The 26,788-nt window shown below is 40.0% G+C and overlaps 1 protein-coding gene across 1 annotated transcript in view; it reads right to left on the bottom strand.

Moving 5' to 3' along the window:
* LOC127801733 (uncharacterized) overlaps nt 1-23,614 on the bottom strand; it is a 28,741-nt gene extending 5,127 nt beyond the window's left edge. The window contains exons 1-2 of the mRNA XM_052337104.1: nt 22,600-23,614; nt 21,424-21,561 (exon numbers count right to left, since the gene is read on the bottom strand). Coding sequence (XP_052193064.1) covers nt 21,424-21,561; nt 22,600-23,493 — 1,032 coding nt within the window. The 5' untranslated portion in view covers nt 23,494-23,614. The remainder of the gene's footprint in view (nt 1-21,423; nt 21,562-22,599) is intronic.
* Nucleotides 23,615-26,788: the final 3,174 nt, after the last annotated feature.

The following is a 26,788-nucleotide window of genomic DNA, read 5'->3' as shown; positions in this document are numbered from 1 at the left end:
AGCTCGATTCCGGCCAAGAATTGTAGAAGATTATGGCGGAAGGAACCCGCATGAAGAACATAGAATCCCAGTTGCAACAAGTCATCTCGTCCATGCCCGAAGTCCAGAGGCAAGTCAACCAACTGGAGTTGGGAAATGGTCGCAACCATGAGGCGATCATGGCGATCGACCACAAGCTGGAATGTTCCATAGAAGGTTTGGAGAGGAGACTGGATGGAACGCTAGTCCAGATGCAAGAAGAAATGGCACAAATGAGAGAGGAGCTCGGGGCGCAACTTCAACAGTTCATGCTGATGTTCACTCGCCAAAATTCGGTGAGTATATGGGCCCTGAATTCCCTCCTAGGGATAGAACCGAGCCTCTCTTAAGAAACAATAGAACAATACATCGGTCAGAGACCCCCGATATAGAAGGAGAACAAGATGGGGAGGGGGAAACGATGTTGCATAGGGGTCGTATGGAGCAAGCCCCACGACAACAGCCAGGGTTTCCCATGCCCCTGTTAGCTGACGTGTTTAGGAGTGCATGCTGAGATGGATTTCAAGTGTTTTATTTCTATTTTACTTTGCTTTTGAATAAGTCAAGTTAGTTCCACTTTTCTAGGAAGTGGTTAGTTGTTTGTTGTCATCATGGGATAATTTCTAGCCATGATCTTAGTGATTTGATTTTCTATTCTCTATTTATTCTGTAAGGATTTCAGAAGTTTTAGAGTTTTAAGCATCTTATTCCTCACGTTTGTGCTGCACATCTTTCTTTCTGTATCTGTGTTCTTTCCTTTCAAATTGTAACAGTCTTGAATGGAGATACCCATCTTTGAAGGGGATAACCCGTGCTGGTGGATGAGGAAATGCGAAAGGATGTTCGAATGGTATGACATCCTGGAGGGTAGAAGAGTGTCCTTAGTTGCCGCTTACTTTGACGATGTAGTAGATGCATGGTATCAAGGGTGGACTAGTGTAAGGGACCATCCTACATGGGGAGAGTTTATTGAGAAATTATGAGAGATTTGGGGAAAGAAGTATTTCCGATATTGTCGAAGAATTCAACAAACTCAGTTGAAAGCTTACCTTAAAAGGTTTGAGGAGTTTAGATCTCTTATGAGCAGCCATGATCCTCATCTCTCGGAGGCCTATTTCGTGTCCAGCTTTTTGAGTGGTCTAAGTGAGGACCTAAGGCATATGGTCAAAATGACCAGACCCCGAATAGTGGAACAAGCAGTAGAGTGTGCGAGATTGCAGGAGATGGTGGTGGAGGCCTTGATGAAGAAGCAGAGGCAGCAAAGTAAGGCTATGGCGACAGGGACCTCTCACCAAGGAGGCAAAGGATTTAACCGGGAGTGAGCAGTTAGTAATCCAGGAGCTAAACTGTTCGGGAGTACCCCACACAATGGGAAGGTTTAACGAACAGATGAGGCAGCTAGGTATGTGCTTTAGGTGCGGGGATAAATATTTCCAGGGGCACCAATGTAGGAGACAAATTCTCCTACTGGAAGGAGATCCGGGAGAAGTAATGGAAGGTGGAGAAGAAGCTGAGGAGTGTGAAGAGTTGGGGGAGGAAGACAATGGGGAAATATCACTCCACGCGTTAAAATGGGTGACTAACAACAAGATAATTAAAATCGAAGGGAAGGTGAAGGAAAAGAGTCTGATGATCTTGATAGATAGAGGAAGCACCCATAGCTTCCTTGATGAAGGCACTGCGAGGAGACTGAAAAGCCCCCTCTCTGACACTCCACCACTTAGCGTGATAGTGGCTAATGGGGGTAGAGTGATTAGCAACTCGGCCTGCCCAAGGTTTAATTGGGAGATGCAAGGAGAAGAGTTTGAAGCTGATCTCAGGCTTCTGCAACTGGGGGGCTATGATGTGGTTCTAGGGGTTGATTGGATGAAGGAAGTTAGCCCCATCAGTTTCGACTTTAATCGAATAAAGGTATCCTTTGAAAATGGAGGAAAAATGATGATACTCAAAGGAGAGAGAAATCGGGGCCAGCAAGATGATGATAGGAAGGAGCCTACAATGAGTCTTTCGGAACAAATGAAGTAAGCTGGCTCAATTGTTTTCGATTGTGGCAGTGGAGGAAGGGCAGGAGAAACTGAGGTACGGGGAGCTCACCTTGTCCATCAGCAGCGATCAAAGGAAAGTTGGCCAGGTACACTCTAGCCACCTTACTGATGAATTGTTGGTAGAATTTGGGGACTTATTTGCTATACCTAATACCCTACCTCCCACCCGAAACTTAGACCATTCTATCAACCTCAAACCAGACTCTGAGCCAATAAACATCAGGGCATACTGGTATTCGCCCACACAGAAAACAGAGATCGAAAAGATGGTAAAAGAGATGCTAAATCAATCCTTTATAAGGCCTAGCCACAGCCCCTTTGCCTCACCGGTCCTTCTAGTCACGAAAAATGACGGATCTTGGCGTTTTTGTGTAGACTACCAGCAAATGAATGCCCTCACCATAAAAGACAAATTTCCCATACCTTTGATAGAAGACCTAATGGATGAGCTGTCTAATGCCACCATTTTCTCCAAGCTAGACCTTAGATCAAGTTATCACCAAATCAAGATGAAAGCTGAAGATGTCCACAAAACTGCCTTTAGAACTCATCATGGGCATTTTGAATTGTTGGTGATGCCCTTTGGACTCACTAATGCACCGGCTACCTTCCAATCTCTCATGAACCAAATATTTGAATCTTATTTGAGAAAATTTGTATTAGTCTTCTTTGATGACATTCTTGTTTACAGCCCAACCCTTGAGCAACACTTATCCCACCTCAAAACCACCCTAGAAGTCCTCAAATCCAACCGACTTTTCATCAAAAGGTCTAAGTGTTGCTATGGCCAAGATCAGGTGGAATATTTGGGCCATATAATATCAGGGGAGGGAGTGAGGACAAACCCAAGGAAGGTAGAGACCACGGTCAACTGGCCCAAACCCACAAACTTGAAGGCTCTAAGGGGATTCCTCGGCTTTACTGGATATTATAGACGGTTTGTTAAAGGTTATGACATCATCAGTCGCCCCCTAACTGACCTGTTGAAGAAGGGGAATTTTAAGTGGGGTGAGGAGGCCGAAGCATCCTTCGAGAAGCTTAAGGAGGCGGTGAGCACAATGCTGGTCTTAGGGTTACCAGACTTCAATGAACCCTTTATACTGGAGACGGATGCTTTTGGAGTTGGTGTAGGGGCAGTCCTAATGTTGAAGGGGAGGCCTCTGGCATTCTTGAGCCAAGCTTGGAGCGCTAGGCACTTGAGGTTGAGCATATATGAGAAGGAATTCCTAGTAGTGTTAATGACAATCGAGAGGTGGCAACATTACTTAGAAGGAGGTAGATTCATCATCAAAACAGACCATGAAGCCTAAAATTTTTACTACAACAGAAGTTACAAACTCAACTACAAAAGAGGGGTATGGCCAAGCTAATGGGACTCGATTATTCCATACAATACAGGCGAGGCAAAGAGAATATAGCTGCAGATGCACTATCAAGGTGTCAAGAGGAAGGCAATGTGGCAACCATTACTAAAGTAGTCCCTGAATGGTGTCAAGAAGTTGTTGACAACTATGCCAACGATGAGCAGGTTGAGGAGATAATGGAAAGGCTGGTGATTGAACCTAACGGGGCTGGAAACTACACTCTAACGGAGGGGATGATGAGGTTTAAAGGCAGGCTTGTCATAGGGAGCAAGGGAGACCTTAAGCAGAATTTTAGTCATTGCATGACTCACCCGTGGGGGGACACTCTGGGATCCAAAATACCTACCTCAGAGTTAAACAGATGTTTTATTAGCCCAAGATTAAAGTGGAAGTCAAGAACTTTGTGTTAGCCTGTAATATATGAAAGAGATGTAAACTGGAGAATGTGGCCTACCCTGGTCTCTTGTAACTTCTACCTATGCCGGATCGAGCTTGGGTTAGTGTAACTATGAACTTTATCGAGGGACTACCTAAATCTGAAGGGAGGGATAGTATTATAGTTGTAGTGGATCGATTCACAAAGTTCGCGTAGTTTATAGGGCTGGCTCACCCTTACATCGCCAAGGAAGTGGCTAGAATGTTTATAGACAGAATAGTATCACAACATGGGGTGCCGAGTACCATCGTATCAGACCGCGATAAGATGTTCACAAGCCACTTTTGGCAGGAATTGATGGGATCTATAGGGATTAAGCTCAACATGTCAACGACATATCACCCCCAAACAGATAGGCAGACTGAGAGAGTCAACCAAGTGCTAGAAACATACCTAAGATGCATGTGTATACAACAGCCCAAACACTGACATAGGTGGTTAGCATTGGCACAATGGTGGTATAATACCACCCACCACACATCCCTAAAAATGTCCCCATTTGAGGCGTTGTATGGATGCCCACCACCGCTGTTGCCTGCCACTGAAGGGCATGCAATAGAGATATTAGTGGAAGAATACTTATAGCAAAGGAGAGTGGTCTTACAACAATTGAAGCAAGAGTTAGCATCGACCCGGAATAGAATGAAGCAGTATGCTGACAAAAAAAGAAGCAACTGAGAATTAGAAGTGGGGGAAAATGTGTATCTAAAGCTAAGGTACCCTCACTTAAAGGCCTTCAATCAAGGGCCAGTATCCAAGTTGAGTCCCCGGTACTTTGGACCGTTCAGCATAATAGAAAAAATAGGTAAGGTGGCCTACAAGCTCCAACTACCCAAAGGCACTCACATACACCTTGTTTTCCATGTATCTTTGCTGAAGCGATCATCCGGGGCAGAGCCAGTGGATACAGTCTTAGCAACACCGTGTACGGGAAAGGAAGGTCCCACGGAACCAAAAGCTATTATAGATAGAAGGGTGGTACACAACCAAGGGGCCCCTCTAGTCTAAGTGTTGGTGAAATGGGAACAGGGGAGTAACAAGGACAACATGTGGGAATATCTACCAAGTCTACTACAGCGTTTTCCAAGAGCAGCGAGCCTTCTTAGCATGTTCTAAGGGGGGAGAATTGTCACGACTATGGCTACTTTTTTGCATTTAATTTCAATCTTATTCCTGTTTATTCAAATATGCACTGTTGTATTTCCTTGTTGCATTTATATTTTAGCTAACAAATTCTTTTAGGAGTAGAAGGCCATGTGTAGGGCCTTAGGAAAGGACAAGATAGTATGTTGTAACCGCTTGGAGGGGGAAGGATCTGTTGCATCCACTTCCACACCAAGCGCCTATATGTACCCCTCCCATTCCACGGGAGAAGGCATGAAAAAAGATTGAATACAAAATTATTTTGTTCCTCTCTATCTCTCTCTCTCTTGCCTCACTCAGTCCTCTCTACTTCCTCTGTTCTTTCTACCTTCCTACCCAATTCTTTCTATTATTCCCCTTGAAACTCATCGAGCCAAGGGAAGCTCATTGTCTCTGTCTAGGACAGTGACAAGGTAGATTGGACTTAATGGATTGATAGGGTTGCTGATCTGAAATGGGCTCTAAATGAGGATTGAAAGAAGAAGAAGGACCAGCAGAAATAGAGGTGGGTAAGGTAGGAACAAAAGGTTGTGCTACTTGAGAAGAAGAGAAATTAGAAGAGAAAGAAGGAAGAGAATGAAAAAGAGATGAAGAAGGACCATTGAGAACAAATTGAATTTGAGAGGAAGGGCAAGAAGAAATTGAAAACATAAGAGGATAGGGGTACTCATCAGGATTAAATTGCACATCTAGAGACATATATTCTACCCGAAGAATGCAAGCACTTATACCCAACTTGAACATGGTTATAACCAAGAAATACACACTTGGTAGAATGAAAGTCAAAGTTGTGCTTGTTGTAGGGTCTGAGATAGAGAAAACAAGCACACCCAAAAAGGTGAAACTACATATAGTTAGGCTATTTGTGGTAAAGCAATTCAAATGGAGACTGAAATTGCATAGGTAAAGAGGGTAAGAGATTGATGGTGTAAACAACAGTTTGAAATGCTTCTACCCAAAATTTCAATGGCATGTGAGCATGGGCTAATAATGTAAGGCCCATCTCACTTATATGTCTATGTTTTCTTTTAGCTACACCATTTTGTTCGTGTGTATAAGGACATGTAAAACGAGGCTGAATGTCACAACTTTGAAGGTAAGGTAAAAAGGCTTTAAATTCCCCACTATTATCAGTTTGTAGGGCTTTAAGTATGGAATTGTACTGTAACTCAACAAATTTGTGAACGGTTACAAAGGTGGTCAAGGCATCAGATTTAAGTTTCAAGGGATATAGCCATGTGTACCTAGTGTGAGCATCAACAAAGATGATATAATATCTGTATCCTTAAGTGGAAACAATAGGAGGAGGACCCCACAAATCAGAAACCAATTCCAAAGGCCTCTTTGCTGTAATTTTGCAATTAGCAAAAGGAAGTTGATGTAATTTGCCAACTTTACAAGAATCACAAAAGGAAAGATCAAAATTTGAACAATGAACATGGATTTTATTCAAAATGGATTTCAGTACATGAGATGAAGGATACCCTAATCTGGCATGCCATTGCTGCCATACATTGTTTGTGTGGGCTACATTTATATTTGGTGACAGATCTAGAGAAAGCAAATGCTATCTTTCACATTTATTTGAGGAAACGAGAACAATAACAGGAACACCAACAACAAAGTCTTTGGACTTAACAATATGACCAAATGCTGGCGCCAATTGATAAAGTCCATCTTTAAGAGTTCCTCGAAGTAGCATCAGCCCTAAGTCCTTGTCCTTAACCAAACAAGAATCAGAATGAAACTTAGCAACAACATTATTATCTTTAGTTAGCTGAGAGACACTAATAAGATTCTTCTTCATATTAGGAACATGAAGAACATTAGATAAGGAAATGATGGAAGTAGGGTTAGCTTGAGTATACAATCGACTGATACCAACATTACAAATGGACAATCTCTTACCATCACCAACGGCAACTTTATCAACACCGTTGTATAGAGAGTGAAGAGACAAATTGTTAAGACTAGATATGATGTGGTTAGTTGCTCCTAAATCAACAAATCAGGAAGGATCTCCACAATAGGAAGATTGAGACTGATTATCAGGAGACTAAGGCAAATAGCCACAGTGAGTACTGAACATAGACCCTATTTCAGCCATAAAAACCTCATTAGACACATTAGGACCAGCTAAATATGCACTTGGATCTGACTGCACCATAGAACCCCCTCTGCCAGAATTTTGATTCTGATTAGAAACTCTTTGAACATTCCTATCAAACCGATGGTAGCATTTATCCACAAAATGACCAGGTTTGCCACAAAGCTGACAATAGATTCTCCTACCAGCAGAATCTACCATGACCTCGTCCTCCTCTGTTCATGTAACTACCCCCATGGGATACAAAGCCTCCTCTATTGTTATTGATAGATCCATTACCATTTCTAGGCTAATACAAAACAACATTAACATTCATAGATGATGAAGCAGCAGAATCAAAATTAACAGAGGAAAGTGACATATTCTTGGTGGCTAATCTTTGTTCATGCATCAATAACAAATACTGAACTTTCTCTAGATTTATATCATCCATCTGATAAGTAATAAGGCTAACCATGATTTCATAGTCATAATCTAGGCCATTCAGAATAGTTAATAGCAAATCCTTGTCATTGAGAGGTTCTCCAATGGCAGCAAGTGGATGCCCTATGGTTTTGATTTTCAGAATATACTAATTAACAGAAAGTGAATCCTTCTTAATTGAACGTAATTGTTGCTTCAATTGGAAAGATTTTGCTATCGTTTGTTGAGAGTAAAGTTATTAAGGAAAGACCATATCTCCACAAATGATTCACAATGAATCACATGTGCAAGTACCTCCTTGTCCATTGTAGAAAAGAGTCATCCGAGTAATAATTGATCAGATCGGATCAGATCCAACTGGTGTAGGTAGGATTGACCATAGGTGAATCAGATTGATCCGCCTTAGGATTTGGAACATATTTCATCGGTGGTGGAGACTTGTTAATGAAAGGCAGCAAGTCGAATGCTCTGATCGTCGCCAAGATTTGCGCATTCCAAAAGAGATAGTTGCTGGTATCCAGCTTAATCGGAATGTAATTGAAAGCTTTTGCAACTGAGGAGAAATCGGATTGTGATTTTGACGACAAAGAAGAAGATGAATGAGGCATGGAGGAAGCGCTAAACTTAGGATTCGAAGCCATGGATGTTTGTCTAGGGCTTTGATACCATGAAGCAAGAGCTTCAAAGTGTGAACAGAAAAGAAATAAAGAAACGAGAAGAACTCGTAGAATGAATTTAGAGAAAAATGAATTAATCAATCTAACATAAATGAGGCATAGCTGGATATATATACGAACCAGCTATCACTAATAAGTAATAACAACCTGTTGCAATTTGCAATAGCAGCCTCAACAACTTAACTAACACAATTATAACTGCATGACTAATTACATCTAAACTATAGCATGTACATCAAGCTAATCAATATTAATCTCTTCTACACAAACAGCCTATGCAGTTGATACTGAAGAAGGTAAAATAACTAATTTTACCTTAAATTGCAAATCAATTGGAAGTACTACAACAGGTATTGAACCAGACACAGGTTACAAAATCATCAGATTTGGTGGACAACCCAAAACCAACCGTTTCCCTTGCTAAAAAATGTACTTTCCATCAGTGTTATCTCTATAAATTGTTATCTACAGATGATTGGATTGTGGATACAAGAGCCTCAGATCATATGACCGGTTCATTGCATGGATTGTTAGATTATAAAAGATGTGATGGAACTATAAAAGTAACTATGAAAGATGGTACTATCTCTTATGCTAAGGGAGAGATTCATTATACATAGCTCGTTTATATTTGAAGTCTATCTTATATGTGCCTAAATTGAAATGCAACCTATTGTCAATCAGCACAATCACTAAGGATGTGAAATGTAAAGTGATTTTCTTTCCAACTCATAGTGTGTTTCAGAACCTAATTTCGGGGAAGATGATTGGTAATGCTGAGGGAAAAGAAGGCCTGTATTATGTTAATGGAGTTGCTCGTACTCTTGCCTTATCTAAGTTACATAATACATCCTCTTTTTTTGCTGTCTCAGATTCTAGTATTCAATTGTGACACAAACGTTTAGACCATCCAAGTTTTAGTTATCTAAAGATTTTGTACGCTCATTTGTTTGTCAATAAAAAAAGTGAGTCTTTTGATTGTGAGCAATGTATTCTTGCCAAACAAACAAAAACTTCACATCCTACTCATGCTTATCAACCCACTAAACCATTCTATTTAGTGCATAGTGATGTATGGGGATCAACAAAAACTCCAAACCTAACTAACACTCGTTGGTTTATCACCTTTATAGATGATCATACTAAAGTTTGTTGGATATTTTTGCTAAAGGAAAAATCTGAAGTGTATGCTACATTAAGAAAATTCCATCAAATGATACTCAATGTTTTTCAAACCTCAATCCATATCCTTCGGTCGAATAATGGAAAGGAATATTTCTCAACTGAGTTTGAAACTTATCTCCGTGAGAATGGAATTATTCACCAATGAACATGTCCTTATAACTCACAACAAAATGGAGTGGTTGAGAGGAAGAATAGACATTTGCTAGAAACAACTAGATCCTTAATGTTTACCAACTCAGTCCCTCCCTCCTATTGGGGAGAAGCCATACTTACTACTGCCTATCTCATCAATAGACTTCCTACTCAAGTTCTCAAATTCAAGATTCCCTTGAGTACTCTTCTGAATACCTATCCTCTCCTTACCCAAATGCTTAATTCATTATCTCCAAAGGTCTTTGGGTGTACAACGTTTGTGCATAACTATCATTCCAAATTGAAACCCAAATCTTTGAAGTGCATGTTTGTAAGCTACTCTCTCACACAACAAGGCTACAAGTGTTATTGTCCTAACATTAGGAAATTTATTGGATCTTGTGATGTCTCCTTTTTCGAGGATCACTATTTTTATCCTACCATACCTCTGCAGGGGGAGACCTCTAGTGCAGAGCAAGGTAAGCTACTCTCCTACACAACAAGACTACAAGTGTTATTGTTCTAACATTAGGAAATTTATTATGTCTTGTGATGTCTCATTTCTCGAGGATCACTATTTTTATCCTACCATACCTCTACAGGGAGAGACCTCTAGTGCAAAGCAAGGTAAGGATTCTTTTACTTTGTCCTGAGGCAATTAACTTGATTACTCCTACTCCTAATGATGTAACTGATCAAGGGGGAGAACAGCCAGTCCAAGTTCCTCAACAACCACCTCTGGTGTACTCTCGAAGGAGGACTTATGAACCAAAGCATGGCCAGTCATTAACCCTGGAAGAAGGTCAGGATCGAAGACTAGAATCTGAAGAAGGAACTGAAATGATAACAGTACCTATTGAGGAGGAACAAAGGATAGAAAATGCAGAATCCTATGATTTGGATATTCCCATAACTTGGAGAAAAGGGGTGAGATCATGTACTAAATATCCAATTTCTAATCATTTGGCATATTCTCGGTTGTCTTCACAATTCAGGGCATTCACCACAAAGGTTGATGAAGTGCAAGTTCCTAGAGATATCTACGAGTCTTTACAAACACCACACTAGAGAAATGTTGTAATAGAGGAGATGAATGCATTGGAGAAGAATGGCACATGGTAAGATTACCTCAAGACAAGAAGGTGGTAAGTAGTACATGGGCGTTTACTGTTAAGTATAAATCTGATGGGAGTATTGAGAGATACAAGGCCAGGTTGGTGGCTCAAGGTTTCACCCAAACAAATAGTTTAGATTATGAAGAGACTTTTACACTTGTTGCAAAGCTCAATTCTATACATGTGTTATTATCTCTCGCAACTAATTTGGATTGGCAATTAAACCAACTAGACATAAAAAATGCATTCCTCAATGGTGACCTAGAAGAAGAAATATATATATATGAGTTCCTCCCAGTGTTCTAAAAGGCGCTAGGTGCTAGTCGGGCAACAAGCTACCACCTAGCGCCTAAGCCACCTAGAAAATTTAATATTTTTTAATTTTTTTTCTTAATATATTCCTTCTTTCCCCCACCCCCTCAAATTTCAACGCGTTCTCACTCCCCCCCCCCAACCCAAAAATTTCACAGCTCTCTCTCTCTCTCTCTCTCTCAAACTTGCCTCCTCCGAGCACATCGCTGCCCCCGCCATTGCCAATCGGACCTTCTACCTCATCCGAGCACGTCGCTGCCCCCCGCCATTGCCAATCAAACCATCTGCATCCTTCGATCACATCGTTGCCCCCCGCCAATGCCAATCGGACCGTCGATGTGTTACCACAGGTAAGTCCGAAGGCTGTTCCAGTCCCTGTCTAGCGATGGCAGGGGCGACGGTGACAACGGAGTCGAGCGACTCAGGCCGATGCGGCGGCAGCTGCGACGATCATCACTGATGGAGTCGGGTGAGAGGTCTCAAGCCCAAACCACGTCGAGGCAGCCAAGGCGCCGCCTAGCCGCCTTGGCCACCTAGGAGCCGCCTGAGCCCGATTAATTGGGTCGGCGCCTAAGGGGCCGATTTGGAGGAACTCGTGACAGCCAGGGGTCGCCTAGCGCCTCTCCGTCGCCTAGGCTTCCTTTTAGAACACTGGTTCCTCCTAAATTTGAGACGGAAGGCAGGGAAGGAAAAGTTTGCAAGTTAAAGAAGTCCTGGTATGGACTTAAACAATCCCCTAGGGCATGGTTTAAAAGATTTAATACTACTATAAACCAACTAGGGTATAAACAAGGGCAGTTTGATCATACTTTATTTACTAAACATGCAGCCAATGGTCAAAAAACTATCTAATAGTTTATGTGAATGATATTATCGTTACTGGTGACAATATGTAGGAAATAAAGGCACTTAAAGGTCAGCTACAAAAGATATTTTAAGTCAAAGACCTAAGACAACTACGGTATTTCCTAGGAATGGAAGTAACAAGGAGTATGGAGGGAATTTTCATTTCCCAAAGGAAGTATACGTTGGATCTAATGAAGGAGACAGGTAAGCTTGGTTGTAAGCTAGCTAACACACCATTGGAACCCAACTAGAAGGCTAAAGAGGATGGCATGAAACAGTAGTGGGAAAAGGTAGATACTATAGGTTAGTGGAAAAATTAATCTATTTATCTTTTACATGACTTAATATTACATATGCAGTGAGTGCAGTAAGTCAATTTATGCATTCACCCTCTAGCAAACATCTTAATGCTGCTTATCATATCCTGAAATACTTAAAAGGAACTCCTAGAAAAAGGATTATGTTCAGAAAGAATGAGGACTGAGGGATGAAAGGCTTTATGGATGCTGATTAGGTTGGATCTCTAGAAGATAATAAGTCTACTTTCAGATATTGTACTAAGGTATGGGGGAATCTTGTGAAATGGATAATCAAGAAACAAAGTGTGGTGGCTAGAAGCAGTGTTGAGGCAAAATACCGAGCTATAGTTCTAGGTATATGTGAGATGATATGGCTTGGGAAGCTTATGGAAGATCTACAGGTGCCAACAACTATCCCTACAAAGCTATATTGTGACAACAAATCAGCTATAAGTATAGTGAATAATCCGGTCCAACATGACCAGATGAAACATGTGAGAATCGATTGACATTTGATTAAGCAGGAGATTGAGGATGATGGAATCAATCTTATATATATTCCTACCGATTTATAAGAAACTGATATTCTCACTAAGGCCATGACTAAACAGGGGTTTGAACTGATTAGAGGTAAGCTGGGAATGAGAGACATTTATTCACCAGCTTGAGAGGGAGTGTTAAGGGAGAAATTCCATATTAGAGTGGAATTCCGAATTAAAAGGTGATAAAGGTAGTTGGTTGATGATAAGAACAGTTGGTTTGAATGAAAGATAAGAAGAAGTTGAAATCAAAAGAAGATAACAAGTTACAACTGTTCCATAAAGATAGCCGACAGCCAATGTAAAACTTAGTCGGATCCAAAACATGAACTCTAGACAAATTATGAAAAATCGTTTGGGCGTGGGCGTAGGCGTAACCCTTCATAGCGACGCGCTACACTGCCCCCGTGTAGTGACAAGTGAGCTAGGGCCGCTGCATCGGCGCCCGGATGTAGTGATAAATGAGCAAGGGTTCCCGCATTTGCTTGGACGGATGTGGGTAAAGAAGCTAGTCCAAAATCAAAATCAAAATCAAAACCAAAATCAAAATCAAAACCAAAACCAAAATCAAAATAAAAAACAAAATCAAATCCAAAGTCAAGGCCAAAAACAAAATCATAGATTAAGGATTGGGTCATGGAACATAGGAACATTAACAGGCAAAGCCATGGAAGTGGTGGATGTGATGATTAGGAGAAAAATTAATATTATGTGCCTTCAAGAGACGAGATGGGTAGGGAAAAAAGCAAAAACTTTATCAGAAACTGGATATAAAATATGGTACACAGGAACTGATCGAGCGAAAAATGGAGTGGGGATTATTATGGATAAAAGCTTAATAGATGAGGTAGTGGATGTAAAGAGAATAGGGGATAGGATTATTATGGTGAAGATTAGACTAGGAAGAATGACTATGAATATCTTTAGTACATATGCACCACAAGCGGAATTAGGTGATGAGATAAAAACAAAATTCTGGGAGGACCTAGAGGGACTCATACAAATGATACCAAGAGGAGAGAAAGTAATTATAGGAGGTGACTTAAATGGGCACGTGGGTAGAGACGGAAACGGATATAGAGAGGTACATGGAGGGTATGGATTCGGGGAAATTAATAATGAGGGTAAATCTATCATAGATTTTGCTATGGCATATGGGCTCATTATAACCAATACTAGGTTCAAAAAACGAGACGAACACTTAATCACATATAAAAATATCACCTCAAGCACCCAAATAGATTACTTCCTCATGAGACAAGAGGATCGGTTATGTTGTAGGAATTGTAATGTGATACCGAGAGAGTGTTTGACTACTCAACATAGACTTCTAGTACTTGACGTATAAGTAAGAAATTGGAAGAGATAAAATCACATAAAACAAAATCCAAGAATCAGGTGGTGGAATTTAAAAGGGGAGAAACAACTAATCTTCAAAGAAAAATTAAGGGGTAGAAGGGAATGGAATGGAGAAAGACAGACAAACCAAATGTGGAAAGAAATGGCTAATGCTCTGAGAAGCACGGCAAAGGTAGTCCTTGGAGAGACAAATGGTAGAGCCCCTAACCTTAAGGAGTCTTGGTAGTGGAATGAAGAGGTAAAATTGAAAATTAAAAATAAGAAAACTTGCTATAAGGCGGTATATCAATGCAACAATGAAGAAAATCAAAAAATTATAAAGAAGCAAAAAAGACAGCAAAAAGAGCTATTAGTGAAGCAAGGTCAAAAGCATATGAGAATCTATATAAACGACTTGATACAAAAGATGGAGAAAGGGATATATATAAATTAGCTAAAGCAAGAGAAAGAAAAACACAGGATTTAAATCAAGTGAAATGCATAAAAGATGACAATCAAAATGTTTTAGTAAATGAGGGAGCGATTAAGGAGAGATGGAAGGAGTATTTCACAAAATTATTCAATGATGGTGGTGACACAAGAGTTAGGTTGGGACATCTTAGTAACTCCGAAGGGAATGTGAGCTACACATTCTATCGACGCATAAGTTCAAATGAAATAAGGCAAGCATTAAAAAAGATGAAAAATCATAAGGCAGTGGAACCAGATAATATACCAATAGAAGCATGGAAATGCATGGGAGAAGAGGGCATCTCCTGGCTAACGCAACTATTTAACGCCATCCTTAAATCAAAAAAGATGCCAGATGAGTGGAGGAAGAGTACTTTGGTTCCTATATACAAGAACAAAGGAGATGTTCAAAACTGTGAAAATTATAGAGGAATTAAGTTAATGAGTCATACCATGAAACTCTGGGAGAGAGTAATAGAGCAGAGGCTCAGAAAGGAAACAAGGGTGTTAGAAAATCAGTTTGGTTTCATGCCTGGTAGGTCAACAATGGAAGCTATATATTTACTGAGGCGTCTAATGGAAAGGTATCGAGATCATCAGAATGACCTACATATGGTGTTTATAGATCTAGAAAAGGCCTATGATAGGGTCCCTAGAGAAGTATTATGGAGGGTTTTAGAGAGGAAAGGAGTCAAAATAGCCTATATACAAGCCCTTAAGGACATGTATCATGGTGTAGAGACAAGGGTCAAAACATGCGGAGGGGATACTGAACCATTTACAACTACAATAGGACTGCATCAAGGTTCTGCACTAAGTCCATACTTATTTGCCCTAGTAATGGATGAACTCACTAAAGATATTCAGACAGATGTGCCATGGTGTATGCTATTTGCAGACGACATAGTGTTGGTGGATGAAACAAAAGAATGAGTGAATACTAAGCTTGAGTTGTGGAGAAACAATTTAGAATCTAAGGGATTTAAATTAAGTAGGGATTTAAATTAAGTAGAAAGAAAACAGAATATATAGAATGCAAATTTAGTAAAAATGCAAGAATGGATGATGTTATAATAAAATTAGAAGACCAAATCTTACAAAGAAAAGACCATTTTCGATATTTGGGATCAGTGATTCAAAAAGATGGAGAAATCCACGAGGATGTCACACATAGAATTAAGGCAGGTTGGCTAAAATGGAGAAATGCATCGGGGGTGTTATGTGATAGTAAAAGCCCATTAAAATTGAAAGGAAAATTTTATAAGACAGGTATAAGACCAGTCTTGCTGTATGGCTCAGAATGTTGGGCAGTCAAATACCAGCACGAGCAAAAGATGAGTGTAGCGGAGATAAGGATGTTAAGATGGATGTGCGGACATACAAGAAAGGATAAAATTAGAAATGAAGTTATTCGTAATAAGGTAGGAGTAGTGCCAATCGAGGAGAAGATGAGAGAGACTAGACTAAGATGGTTTGGTCATGTGAGAAGGAGACTAAGAGATGCTCCTGTGAGGAGAGTTGATGAAATAGAACAATTAGTCACAAAAAGAGGTAGAGGTAGACCCAAGAAGACTTTGGGAGAGACATTAAAATTTGATATGAAATATATGGATCTAAATGAAGATATGACAAAAGACAGAAATACATGGAAGTTTAGAATTCATGTAGCCAACCCCACATAGTGGGATAAAGGCTGGATATGTTGTTGTTGTTGTTGTTGTCTTATATTGTATTTTCAAATTTGTTTTTTGAATTCCTAGATTCCAGGAGAAAACTGATAGCAGCTTCTGTATATGAAGCATACAATCAAATGCATAGCGTGATTGAATTTATTTCCACTCACCCCTTTGCCACTTAGTGCATTTCTATCTAAGCATCTAAATTTGTTCAAATATCTATCTAATAAGTATCATTCTATGGATCGCAGGCCTTATTTCAAACAAAAAAAGTAATGTAATGTAGAATCTTCTTTCAGATCCAGATGCTTCCATATCCAGTATATTTATCAAGCTCCAAGCCATGGCAAGGCCTAAAGTTGCATGGTTTGTTTTCTAGGGTTATATTCTGTGGAACATTTTTTTTTTTTTTTTGAAAAACAAAAATAATAAAAGAATATATGGGATCAAGGGCCTAAGGGACATAAGTCCAGAGATATAGTAGTTTTTTACTAATGATGTCCTACCATAAGCTCTCCCCCAAAACAGTTACCTAAAATTAACAGTTAGACTCTAACACCAAGTATTATGCCCAAATCTCCCTAGTAAACTATTGATGTAGGATCTAATTATGACAAACTGTCATAACCCTATGAATAATAAAAGGGTATTATTGTAATAGGGTAGAATAGTTTGTTAGGGATATTCTAACAATTAGTTAGGTGCACATGACTGCATGTGCAAGGCTGTTAGGGGACAAATATGCCTATATAAGGCTGATGTAAATGGAGGGGATGGTATGCTAAAAATTATTGAATTGAATATCTGATTCTCTCTCATTTTCTCTCTACTTCTCTCCCTCATTTCTCTCTACATCCTTCCCCCATTTTTGTCCAAATATCCCTCTAAACTTTTTGTTCTTAGTTCTACTCAATCGGATTCTTCCGATTGCCAATCCAGCCCCGTTATGAACCCTAGGTTCATGACAAATGGTATCAGAGCATCGTTCCTCGGCGAATTTCGTTACTGATTAAGGCTAGACGGATATCGACGGCCCAGACCATTACAACCCAGACCGGTAAGCTTTCTATAGGTGTGGCTGTGGCAGTTTTGATCGGGAACTCTATTCGGAATTCTGTAGGTGTGGCCGCTGGATCGAAAGGCACGATGGTGCTGCAATTTTTGGGTTGAGAAGCAATTCTAACCGTTTGGGTGAGACGAGCTGCCCACCTTGTTCGGAAGGTGTTCAGAAGGGGATTCCGACCATTATAGAAGAATTAACCCAGAGAGAATTGAGCCCATAACCAGCGACTGAAGCAACGAGCAAGTGATTTTTGTTAGTGATTTGGAGGCGACTTGGCTGGGCGGTGTTCCAGCAACTCTGGAGATTTGGAAGGTGATTAGGTGTTGGAAGGTGTTAATCTCCAAGCCAGCAAGCCCCCTCAGTTCGGATTTGGAAGGCGCAGCAGGTGAGTGTCAACTCGGATCTGAAGGAGAGCCGCGACAGACACCAATCTACTATAGGTGTTGAAGCTAACTAGCGATCGGTGGCGGAAAGGAACCAGTCGCAGAAGGCGATTCCAGAAACAACATCGAATTGACGGGGCGATGGAGTCGAACCATTTCAGTAGTGCGATCAGAGCCTACCGCAATCGTAATTGGATCCCGAGGACTTGTCGATCAAGGCGAACTCAAGGAGGGCGGTGGTCCTCCAGCCTGTGGTCGGTGATTGGGTGAGAAGAAGGAGTCAGCTGGAGGCGATTGTGAATCCGTAGCAATTGTGAGCAGAGCCTTACCACCCTCGGCCAGTCGTTACGATTGGCGTGGGAGTCCATCGAAGGCGATGACACGAACGACCAAGAGGTTCACGAGTGAGTCAGACTAGGAAGTAGGAGACGTGACCGTTGTCAATTGCGGTCGGTGGTTAGGCAAAGCAGGTTCGGCGACTCCAATGACTTGGAAGGCAGTTGACGTTTGGAGGTAAAGTAATCTCCGACATTGTTTTACAAAGGTGGTCTAGTGGCAGAATTGACGATGTTCGGAAGGCGGAATTCGTCGATGATCTAATCAGGTTAAGTCTGATCAGTCCTAGACTCTCGCTTCTGATGTATCTCCAAGCAAGGAGAACCAGGGTCTAGAGATTGCGGATCAACTCACAATCTGAATCGAAAGGAGTCACAAAGTGAGGTTATCTTCGTGGCTGTAAGGGACCAGTGATCAGAATTCCAGTCTAACTTTTGGAGGCGAGTAGGCCGGTGTTTCCGACGGTGATTCCAGCAAGTATTAGGTATTATTGCGGCAAGCAAGACAGGATATTCGGTAGCCTTAGGCGACTCTAGAAGGCTGATCAAGTCGTTGTAATTGTGTGACTTCTCCCACTGCTACAATAAACCTGACCTTGAAGCATAACAGTGGCTGTAATTTGCCACTTAGTGGATCAATTTTAGAGGTGACTGGGTGAGGCAGTTAACAGAAGGGAAGTGTGGGGAATTATGATGGAAAGAGCTACGATTTCTTGGCCTATTTCTTTTCCAGCCAATGAGTTCGACTAGGAGGAGTAGTGCACGAAGGAAATCAGTGGAGCCTCAATTGCAGCAAAAGAATGCTTCATTTTCAGCCGGAATGGAGCCTCAATGGCAGCCAAAGGAGGCTGCATTTTTAGTGGGGTGTCCTACTCGTGAAGCTAGGGGAGGCAGTGCATACATGGAGCAGATGAGCCTTCAATTGCAGCAAAAGAAAGCTTTCTTTTCAATTGGAATGGAGCCTCAATGGCAGCCAAAGAAGGTTGCCTTTTCAGTTGACCGATAGCATCAAACATGGGGAAAGGATTTTGAGAAGGAGATTAGCCAAGTTGACAAGGAAACAAGAAGTGTAATACAAGAAGAGTGCAAGGAATTTGGTCGAATGTTCCGCGAGAAGCTGCAAGAGTTTGCAATGATACTAATTAAGAAGTATCATTACAACTTTCCGATGGAATACTTTGATGATTATCACGGAAGTTTTAACAAAGATGAATTCCTTAAAATGGAGCAGTCGAAGGAGAAATTTAGGAGGCAAGAAGCAGATTCACTGCCTACCTCTAATACGGAGTGGAAGAAGTATGTCGGCCTAGGTGGAATGGACAAGAAAGGTGATGATAATGATAATGCTGACAGCAATAGCAGACTTTGCGGGGGTTCGGTACAAGGTGTGTGGGCAAAAGGAGAATTAAAGGAACACACCGATTCCTTTGGAAAAGAAGTTCTCGATGGTGATGTTTTTGGGATTCTGCAACAAGAGCAGTCCAACTTTAAGGAAGAAGGGGAAGAGGAGGAGGAAGAAAAAAGTGAGGAAAAGGGATTGGAGGATGACACTCAATCAATTGACAGCCTCTCAAGCACTCTTACTAGTGCTGAAACACTTGGCCAGGTGTCAATTATTGAGCAATCGTTGGCTGGAAGTGAAGTTGCAACATCTCCTAATGTTAATACTCACAAACAGCCTTGGTATGAGTATTCAAGGAAAGAATACAAACCTCAATTGTTGCATTTTGAGGCTGCTGTTGATGTTTCTGCAGCAAAACATGGCTGTGGGTTGAATGGGGATAGAGTAACAGCAACAATGGCTGAAGATCTGCCCTTCTTACTTGTTTTGGATGGTAATGAAGTTTTCCCTATTGAAATTCTGGGCCAATTCATACTTGGAATTGATCTTGAAAACCTAAGAAGAAAGAAGAAGAGACCTAGAAGTAGAAAGAAAGAAAGGAGGATTATCCGCATAGAGAAGGTTGGAATTGGATGAAGAGCAATGGCTACTTGCGGCAAGTTCTTGGGGATAAGAACTCTCTTATGGAGGGGGGAATTGTCATGACCCTATGAGTAATAAAATGGTATTATTGTAATAGGGTAGAATAGTTTGTTAGGGATATTCTAGCAATTAGTTAGGTGCACATGGCTGCATGTGCAAGGCTGTTAGGGGACAAATATGCCTATATAAGGCTGATGTAAATGGAGGGGATGGTATGCTGAAAATTATTGAATTGAATATCTGATTCTCTCTCATTTTCTCTCTACTTCTCTCCCTCATTTCTCTCTACATCCTTCCCCCATTTCTGTCCAAATATCCCTCTAAACTTTCTGTTCTTAGTTCTACTCAATTGGATTCTTCCGATTGCCAATCCAGCCCCGTTATGAACCCTAGGTTCATGACACAAACTTCCACCCTTTTAGGCCCTAGCAGATTTGCCAAGCCATAAAGGCTTATAAGACCAAGAAAAATAGCTGAAACATTCTAGTACACTATCAATGATGAAAGATTAAGTCTTGCCAAACTCCTCTCTTATAAGCCTAGGCCTTCTTGTAAGGCCAAAAGTTTTTATCTCAATATTGATTCAGATCAGCCTTGATAGTCAATACAAATTCTTGTGGCTACACCCACATGATAATGGCCCTGTGTTGACTCTAATACTACTTGTAACATCACATACTTTTTTGCTAAGTATTAACTAAAATTAACTTTTCAATTTTTAAAATCAAGTAACATGCTCATTAGCTTCCTCTAATAGACTATAAATGTAGAATGAAGTTATGACAACTGCCCTTCTTTTAGGTATTGGCATCCTCACCACGCTAAAAGAGCTCATGAGAAATAAAATACCAAAAATTTTCTTAATTCACTAGGACATAGGAGTGGGCCAATGATATAAGGGCTCCTATGTTCATCTATTGATTTAAATTTAAATGGATAACCAAAAACAAAGAGGGATTTCAAATCCTATCAGCATAATAAGTACATTATCTTTTCTTTTTTTGTTCGTTTAGATAGATAATTTGGTAAAACTCAAACTGAATAGACAATGTATCTAATAACTCCCTCCAATATACTATCAATGCAGGATTGGGTCATGACAAACTCTCCCCTTTTAGGCCCTGAGGTCAATTTAACGCTACGAAGGCTCATGAGCCAAGTAACATACAAAGACATTCTAGTATATTATCAATATAGGATTGGATTGTAACATCAGAGCTTCTTACCATCCACAGAGTTCACTTTAAATGGACAACAAAAGGAAAGACAGATTTCAGATCCTATCAACAGAATAAAACAATTTCCCTCTCACCATTAACTATAGGTCAAGAGAAGTTATGCCATGGATCTTCTATTTCTAGCACTGGCAACTTGGTTCAAAAAGAGAAGAGTACCATATCTTTTCCCCCCTTCATTTTGATTGATAATTGGGTAAAATTCAAAATGGACTTGAATGTCTTTATTGGAAGAATGCAGCCTAAGCCATTAACTTCTCCAAAGCACATATATAATAACTGACTTGCTACCGCTACCTCAAAAGTCATATTACGTGAAACTGGTGCCCACTCCTCAGCAATTCGTTTCTCCAGGGCTGCTGGATCAGCATTTGGTGGGACTCGGATATCAAAACCTGCTTCTGCTTCAGAAGGCTGCAGATTCATGACGAAGCCCTGATTGACAGGAAAATAAAAATTTAGATCTTTTAAAAAATCAACAAGAAAAGTGCAATAACCCAAAAGGAAAAAGGGTATTAAAGTTATAAATCAATTATCATTTTGGAAGGCACTTGACTTGGGATTTGTTTCCTGCTATGCAATCTGTAACAATAGCACTATACAGGTCCTATTTAGCACCAAGATCTCAGCGCTGAGAGGCCAAATTGTCAAATACAAGTAGCCAACTAGGGCATCTGGGAAGTATGATGTAAAGATAAACTTCATTTTTACTCACAAGTAAATATTGTAAGCATGGTTGAAAACAAAGGTAGATTTTCTTTTCAAATTTCGCTCGTATTCCTATGGACAGGAATGTTAAAGCTTTAGTTTCGGATCAATCATATCTGTAGAGCATAAGGGATAATGTAAAACTATAGCATCACTTCAATGAGGTCAGGCAGTTGGATGGATGTGTTATGAGACTTCGTTACGCTAAAAAAGAGTGAGAAGAGACCACTGGAGTGGAAGTCTAGTGGTAGGTGGCAGTGCTGGTGAGCCTGAGGACTCAAGTTCAAGCTTTTTGTAAGCCTCGTTGCTCCCCTATTAGGTCCTAATATGGTCCCTTGCTAAGGTGATTCAAGTTTAATGGGTGAACGGGCTAAATACCCCTAACATGGAAGTCAACGGGATATCGTTGGGCCCATGGACAGCGGGTGTGTTGTCGGACCAGTGAATTTTGAACAAGGTTACGGGCTATATCAAGCCTAACTTCAAGAGCGGGGCAGCTAGTTGGGCAGAAAATGGTAGCATACCTGGTGTCTGTTGGACATCCAGCCTTAATCTTTTAAGGAGCGGAAAAGGGAGTGACGGGAAAAGGTAGGTTGTTGGAGCACTTTACGACCATTAATGCAGTTTTCTAAGTTCTCTTTCTAACTTCAAGACGTTATAGATATTTGAAAATTAGGCATGGATCGAAGCAAAGATGAAAGTACAGGAAACAGAGGACCCCTTAAATTTTCGAGAGAGAGAGAGAGAGAGAAGGAGATTAATTACAGTGGGAGAAGGGGTGCCCGCTTTCAGGAAGACCATATTAACGGAAATGACTTCGCCTTCGGCTTTGAGGCCAGACTTCACCAGATCAAACTGGGAAGCACGAAATCTCCTGACGCTCTCAATGCTCTTCAGCAGATTCTCCATGGCTGTATTATCATACAGCTTGGCCCCGTGGCCGGGAGCCCCGGCAGCCTTGATCACCATCCACCACGGGCACCTCTCCCCATAGAACAGTCTGTAATAGTCGTCGGGGGAGGCCAAACCCTCGTCAAGAACAATCCCTACATTCATGTCCCTGAAAGCGTCGGAATCGGCCAACTTCTTCGCACCATCATGGCCACCGATCTCCTCGTCGGGGACGAACGACAAGTAGACGGTGCGGAGAGGCTGGAAGCCGGAGCTCTTCAAATTACGGATGGCCTCCAGGTACTGCAATCCAACGCACTTCATATCCTGCGATCCCCGGGCGTAAATTCGCCCGTCGTGGACGCGAGCATCGAAGGGAGGGTGAGACCATTTGTGATGCTCGGCGGGGACGACGTCGGTGTGGGAGTTGAGGAGGATGGAAGGGAGGCCAGGGTTCTTGCCGGGCCACTTGAGGACGAGGACGGGCTTGCCTTTGACGAACTCGAGGGTCTGGGATTCGAGGGAGAGAGACTTGGCCTGGGAGAGGATAAAATCAGCTGCTTCGTGGTAATTAGGGCTCGGATGAGCCGTGTTGATTTGTAGGTACTGCTGGAATCTAGAGAGGATTGCCGACGACGAATAATCTTGGGGTTGCGACGCCAAAGCTTGACAGAAAATTAAGCAGAAAATATAGGAGAAGAGTGGGGGGGGGAGGAGAAGGTGAGAAGATTGAAAGGAAGTCCTTGTGGCGGCGCCGGCGGTCTCCATGCGCGCGTGTTTCGGACTCAACAGTGAGAAGAGGAGAAGAGAAGAGACGATGAGTGGATCACGGATGGGGCCAAATGGCGAATCCGATTTTTCTGTGGCTTATTTGGGTGGGCACTGGGGACTGGGTAGCCACATCTCAAACGTACACCCCTGCTATCGTGTGAAGTACGGTAACGGCTTGAAGACGTAGTTTTAACATTTTTGAATCGTTTGGAAAATAGAAAATGTTATTTGTATATAATCATTCTTACCGAATACTTTATAGGTGATCTATCGCGATATTTGTTCAACTCCTTTTCTCTCTCTCCCCCCTTCCCTCACTGTTGCAACTAACCACCCACTATCGTTCTTCGCCTCAGCCACCTCATCGTCGCCTCAGCTTATCTCGCAACTACAACTTCTGTTGCCTCGTCCCGTTGCCTCTACTGTCTCGCCCGTTTGTCTCTATTGCCTCATCGGGTCATCTCGCCGCTACTACCTCTTCTCGCCTTGCCACTGGGGCCGATGGTCAGGGCCAGCCTTGACATTTTAAGAGCCCTAAGCGAAATTTGATTTTAGGGCCTATGCAAAATTTTATATAAAATTCTCAACATTTAAAAATAAAATTATATATGACAAATATGAATAAAACTTTTTATTATATAAAAACATTCAAAATTATCACAATAATAGTTTAAAATTCATAATATTTCACTTTAAATTTACTCTTCTAGCATTTTTAGATGAAAAATCAACAATTAAACTATTACAATCAATTTGTTCCAACATATGTTTTTCAATAGACACCATCGCCAATCCATTCAGCCTTTCTTGTGACATTGTTGACCGAATGTAAGATTTTATCAATTTCAACTTTGAGATCTTCGTTCTGCAGAAGCAGCTGTAACTGGTATGGTCAGAAGTATTCTATACACGATCCACACATTCGAAAAACAACAATCAATTGTTTTCATGTAGTCTAACACTTCAATTGCCTTCTTGGTCTCTTTTGACAAACATCTCACAACTTTCAACTCAGAGAATAATTCTTGTCCATCAATATCTGAATCCGTCTTGTATTTTAAAAATTCTTCTAACTTATCACACGATCTCTTTAAACAATCATCATCTGTAGAATATAATTTTTTCAAATCAAATAGAAATCTAAAAATATTTTCATATTCTTGAAGTTGCTTAAACCTACACTTAAGCGAAAAAATAGCTTGATCAACTACATATAAGAAATAATCAACTCTAAAAGATTCTTCAACTGAATGTGTTATCTTATCATTGGCATTTTCATCAAATTGTTTCTTTCTACGAATAATACGTTTTTCTTGAAAAATAGGTTCAATTTCCATTTGAGTAGCAATTTCTTTAGCAATAATCATATTAGATTCAAATCCAGTTTCTCTATATGTTTCAAAAAAAGAAATAAGTGCTTTCAAGTGACTTATAGTAACATCAATGACCATGTCGTTACTTTGTAACATTTTGCTTACTCTATTAATAGTAGACAATATATTATACCAAATAATCATACCAAACAAGAACTCAAAATCCATAATATCTTCTAATAGACTTTTAGCATCTTGAAATGCCTTAGGGTCATCACATGTTTCCATCAAATGAGTTAAAGTGTTTTTTATTTGTGGAGCTTGAAATCTTATTGCTTTAATACTTTCAACTCGGCTTTCCCAACAAGTTTGTGATAGTTGCTTAAGTGTTAGGGATTCCACATTATCTTGCAAAACTTTCCATCGTTTTGTAGAAGATGAAAACAATATATATAAGCATTGCACAATTCCAAAAAAAGATTTAGCCTTTATGCATGAATTTTCCATATCACATACTGCAAGATTAAGACTATGACAACTACACGGAGTGTAAAAAGTCCTTGGATTTACTTCTAATACTCTTTTTTGCACACCTTTATGCTTTCCTTTCATATTAGAACTATTATCATAACCTTGACCTCTTAAATCACTAATATCAACTTCAAGTGTTTGTAGAGCATTTATTAATTCCTCAAACAGTCCTTGCCCTGAAGTATCGTCTACCTTAAGGAATCCTAAAAAAAACTCTTCTACCTTAACTGAACTTGTTGAGACATTTACACATCGTATGATTAGAGACATCTGTTCTTCATGACTTATATCGGGTGTACAATCAAGTATCACTGAAAAATATTTTGCTTCTTTAACTGTTTTAATTATTGCACTTTTGATCTCACCTGCCAACATGAGTATGAATTCATTTTGAATTTTGTGACTTAGATAATGATAGTGAATTTGCTTTTCTTGAATATGTCGAACGTGTTCTTTCATAATTGGATCAAATTCAGCGATCATTTCAATCAAACCTAGAAAATTTCCATTATTTTCTTCATATAATTTTTTATTTCTTCCACGAAATGCCAAATTATTCTTACTAAGAAAGCTAATAATTGAAATTATTCTCGCAAAAACTTCTTTCCAATGTTTTATATCTTTGTTGATTTGATCTTGCAAAGGTTTATCAATTGTTAAATTCTTTTGTAATCGTTTTTCTAATTCAATCCATTTTCTCATGTTATCCATATGCCCATTACTTGTTTCATGGCTTTTCAGTTTAGAACTAAGATTTTTCCAATCATTTGTCCCTTCATTAGCTAATTGAATATTGTTTTGTTCTTGTTTAAATAATTTGCAACAAAAGCAAAATACTTTATCTAATGAAATGGAGTATATCAACCATTTTCTATCACTCTTCTCACCATTTGATAAATGATGAGTGTAATATGTAGAAGAGAAATACTTATTTTTTGAATTTTTAGGAAAATCAACCACTTGACCTCTTATAGGACCTTTTTCTACCAACAAGTCTATAAAATTTTGATCAATATTTTTCCAATTATTTGGATCAGTTATGTCCAAAGGGTAAGTTGAGCATTCTGTATCTAAATCTTTATATTCTTGCTTATTTCTATTTTCAGCATCTCCTAATTCATGTTGTTCTTGCATGTCGTTTTGAACCTCTTTATTTATCAAATTATCACACTCTTCATTTACTATTGTATTACTAATGTTCCTAGTAACAAATTTATCCAACGCTCCTGCTTGAGATAGAATAAACTCCTGAGTTTTTTTTTTTTTGTTTTTTCCTTTTTTCATTTCCAGACAAATATTTTTTAGTGGACATAATAAATCAATTTAAATACGAAAATTAATATAATATCAAATTCAAATGCAACTGAGCAATTTAAATATGAAAATCAATATAATATCAAATTCAAATGTAATTGAACGATTAATAGTAAAACCTGATATTATAATTA

Source organism: Diospyros lotus, chromosome 5 (assembly GCF_014633365.1).
Source record: "Diospyros lotus cultivar Yz01 chromosome 5, ASM1463336v1, whole genome shotgun sequence".
In the NCBI taxonomy this organism is placed as follows: domain Eukaryota; kingdom Viridiplantae; phylum Streptophyta; class Magnoliopsida; order Ericales; family Ebenaceae; genus Diospyros; species Diospyros lotus.
The sequence above is the reverse complement of the archived record's forward strand: the minus strand, read 5'-3'. Positions and strand labels throughout refer to the sequence as shown.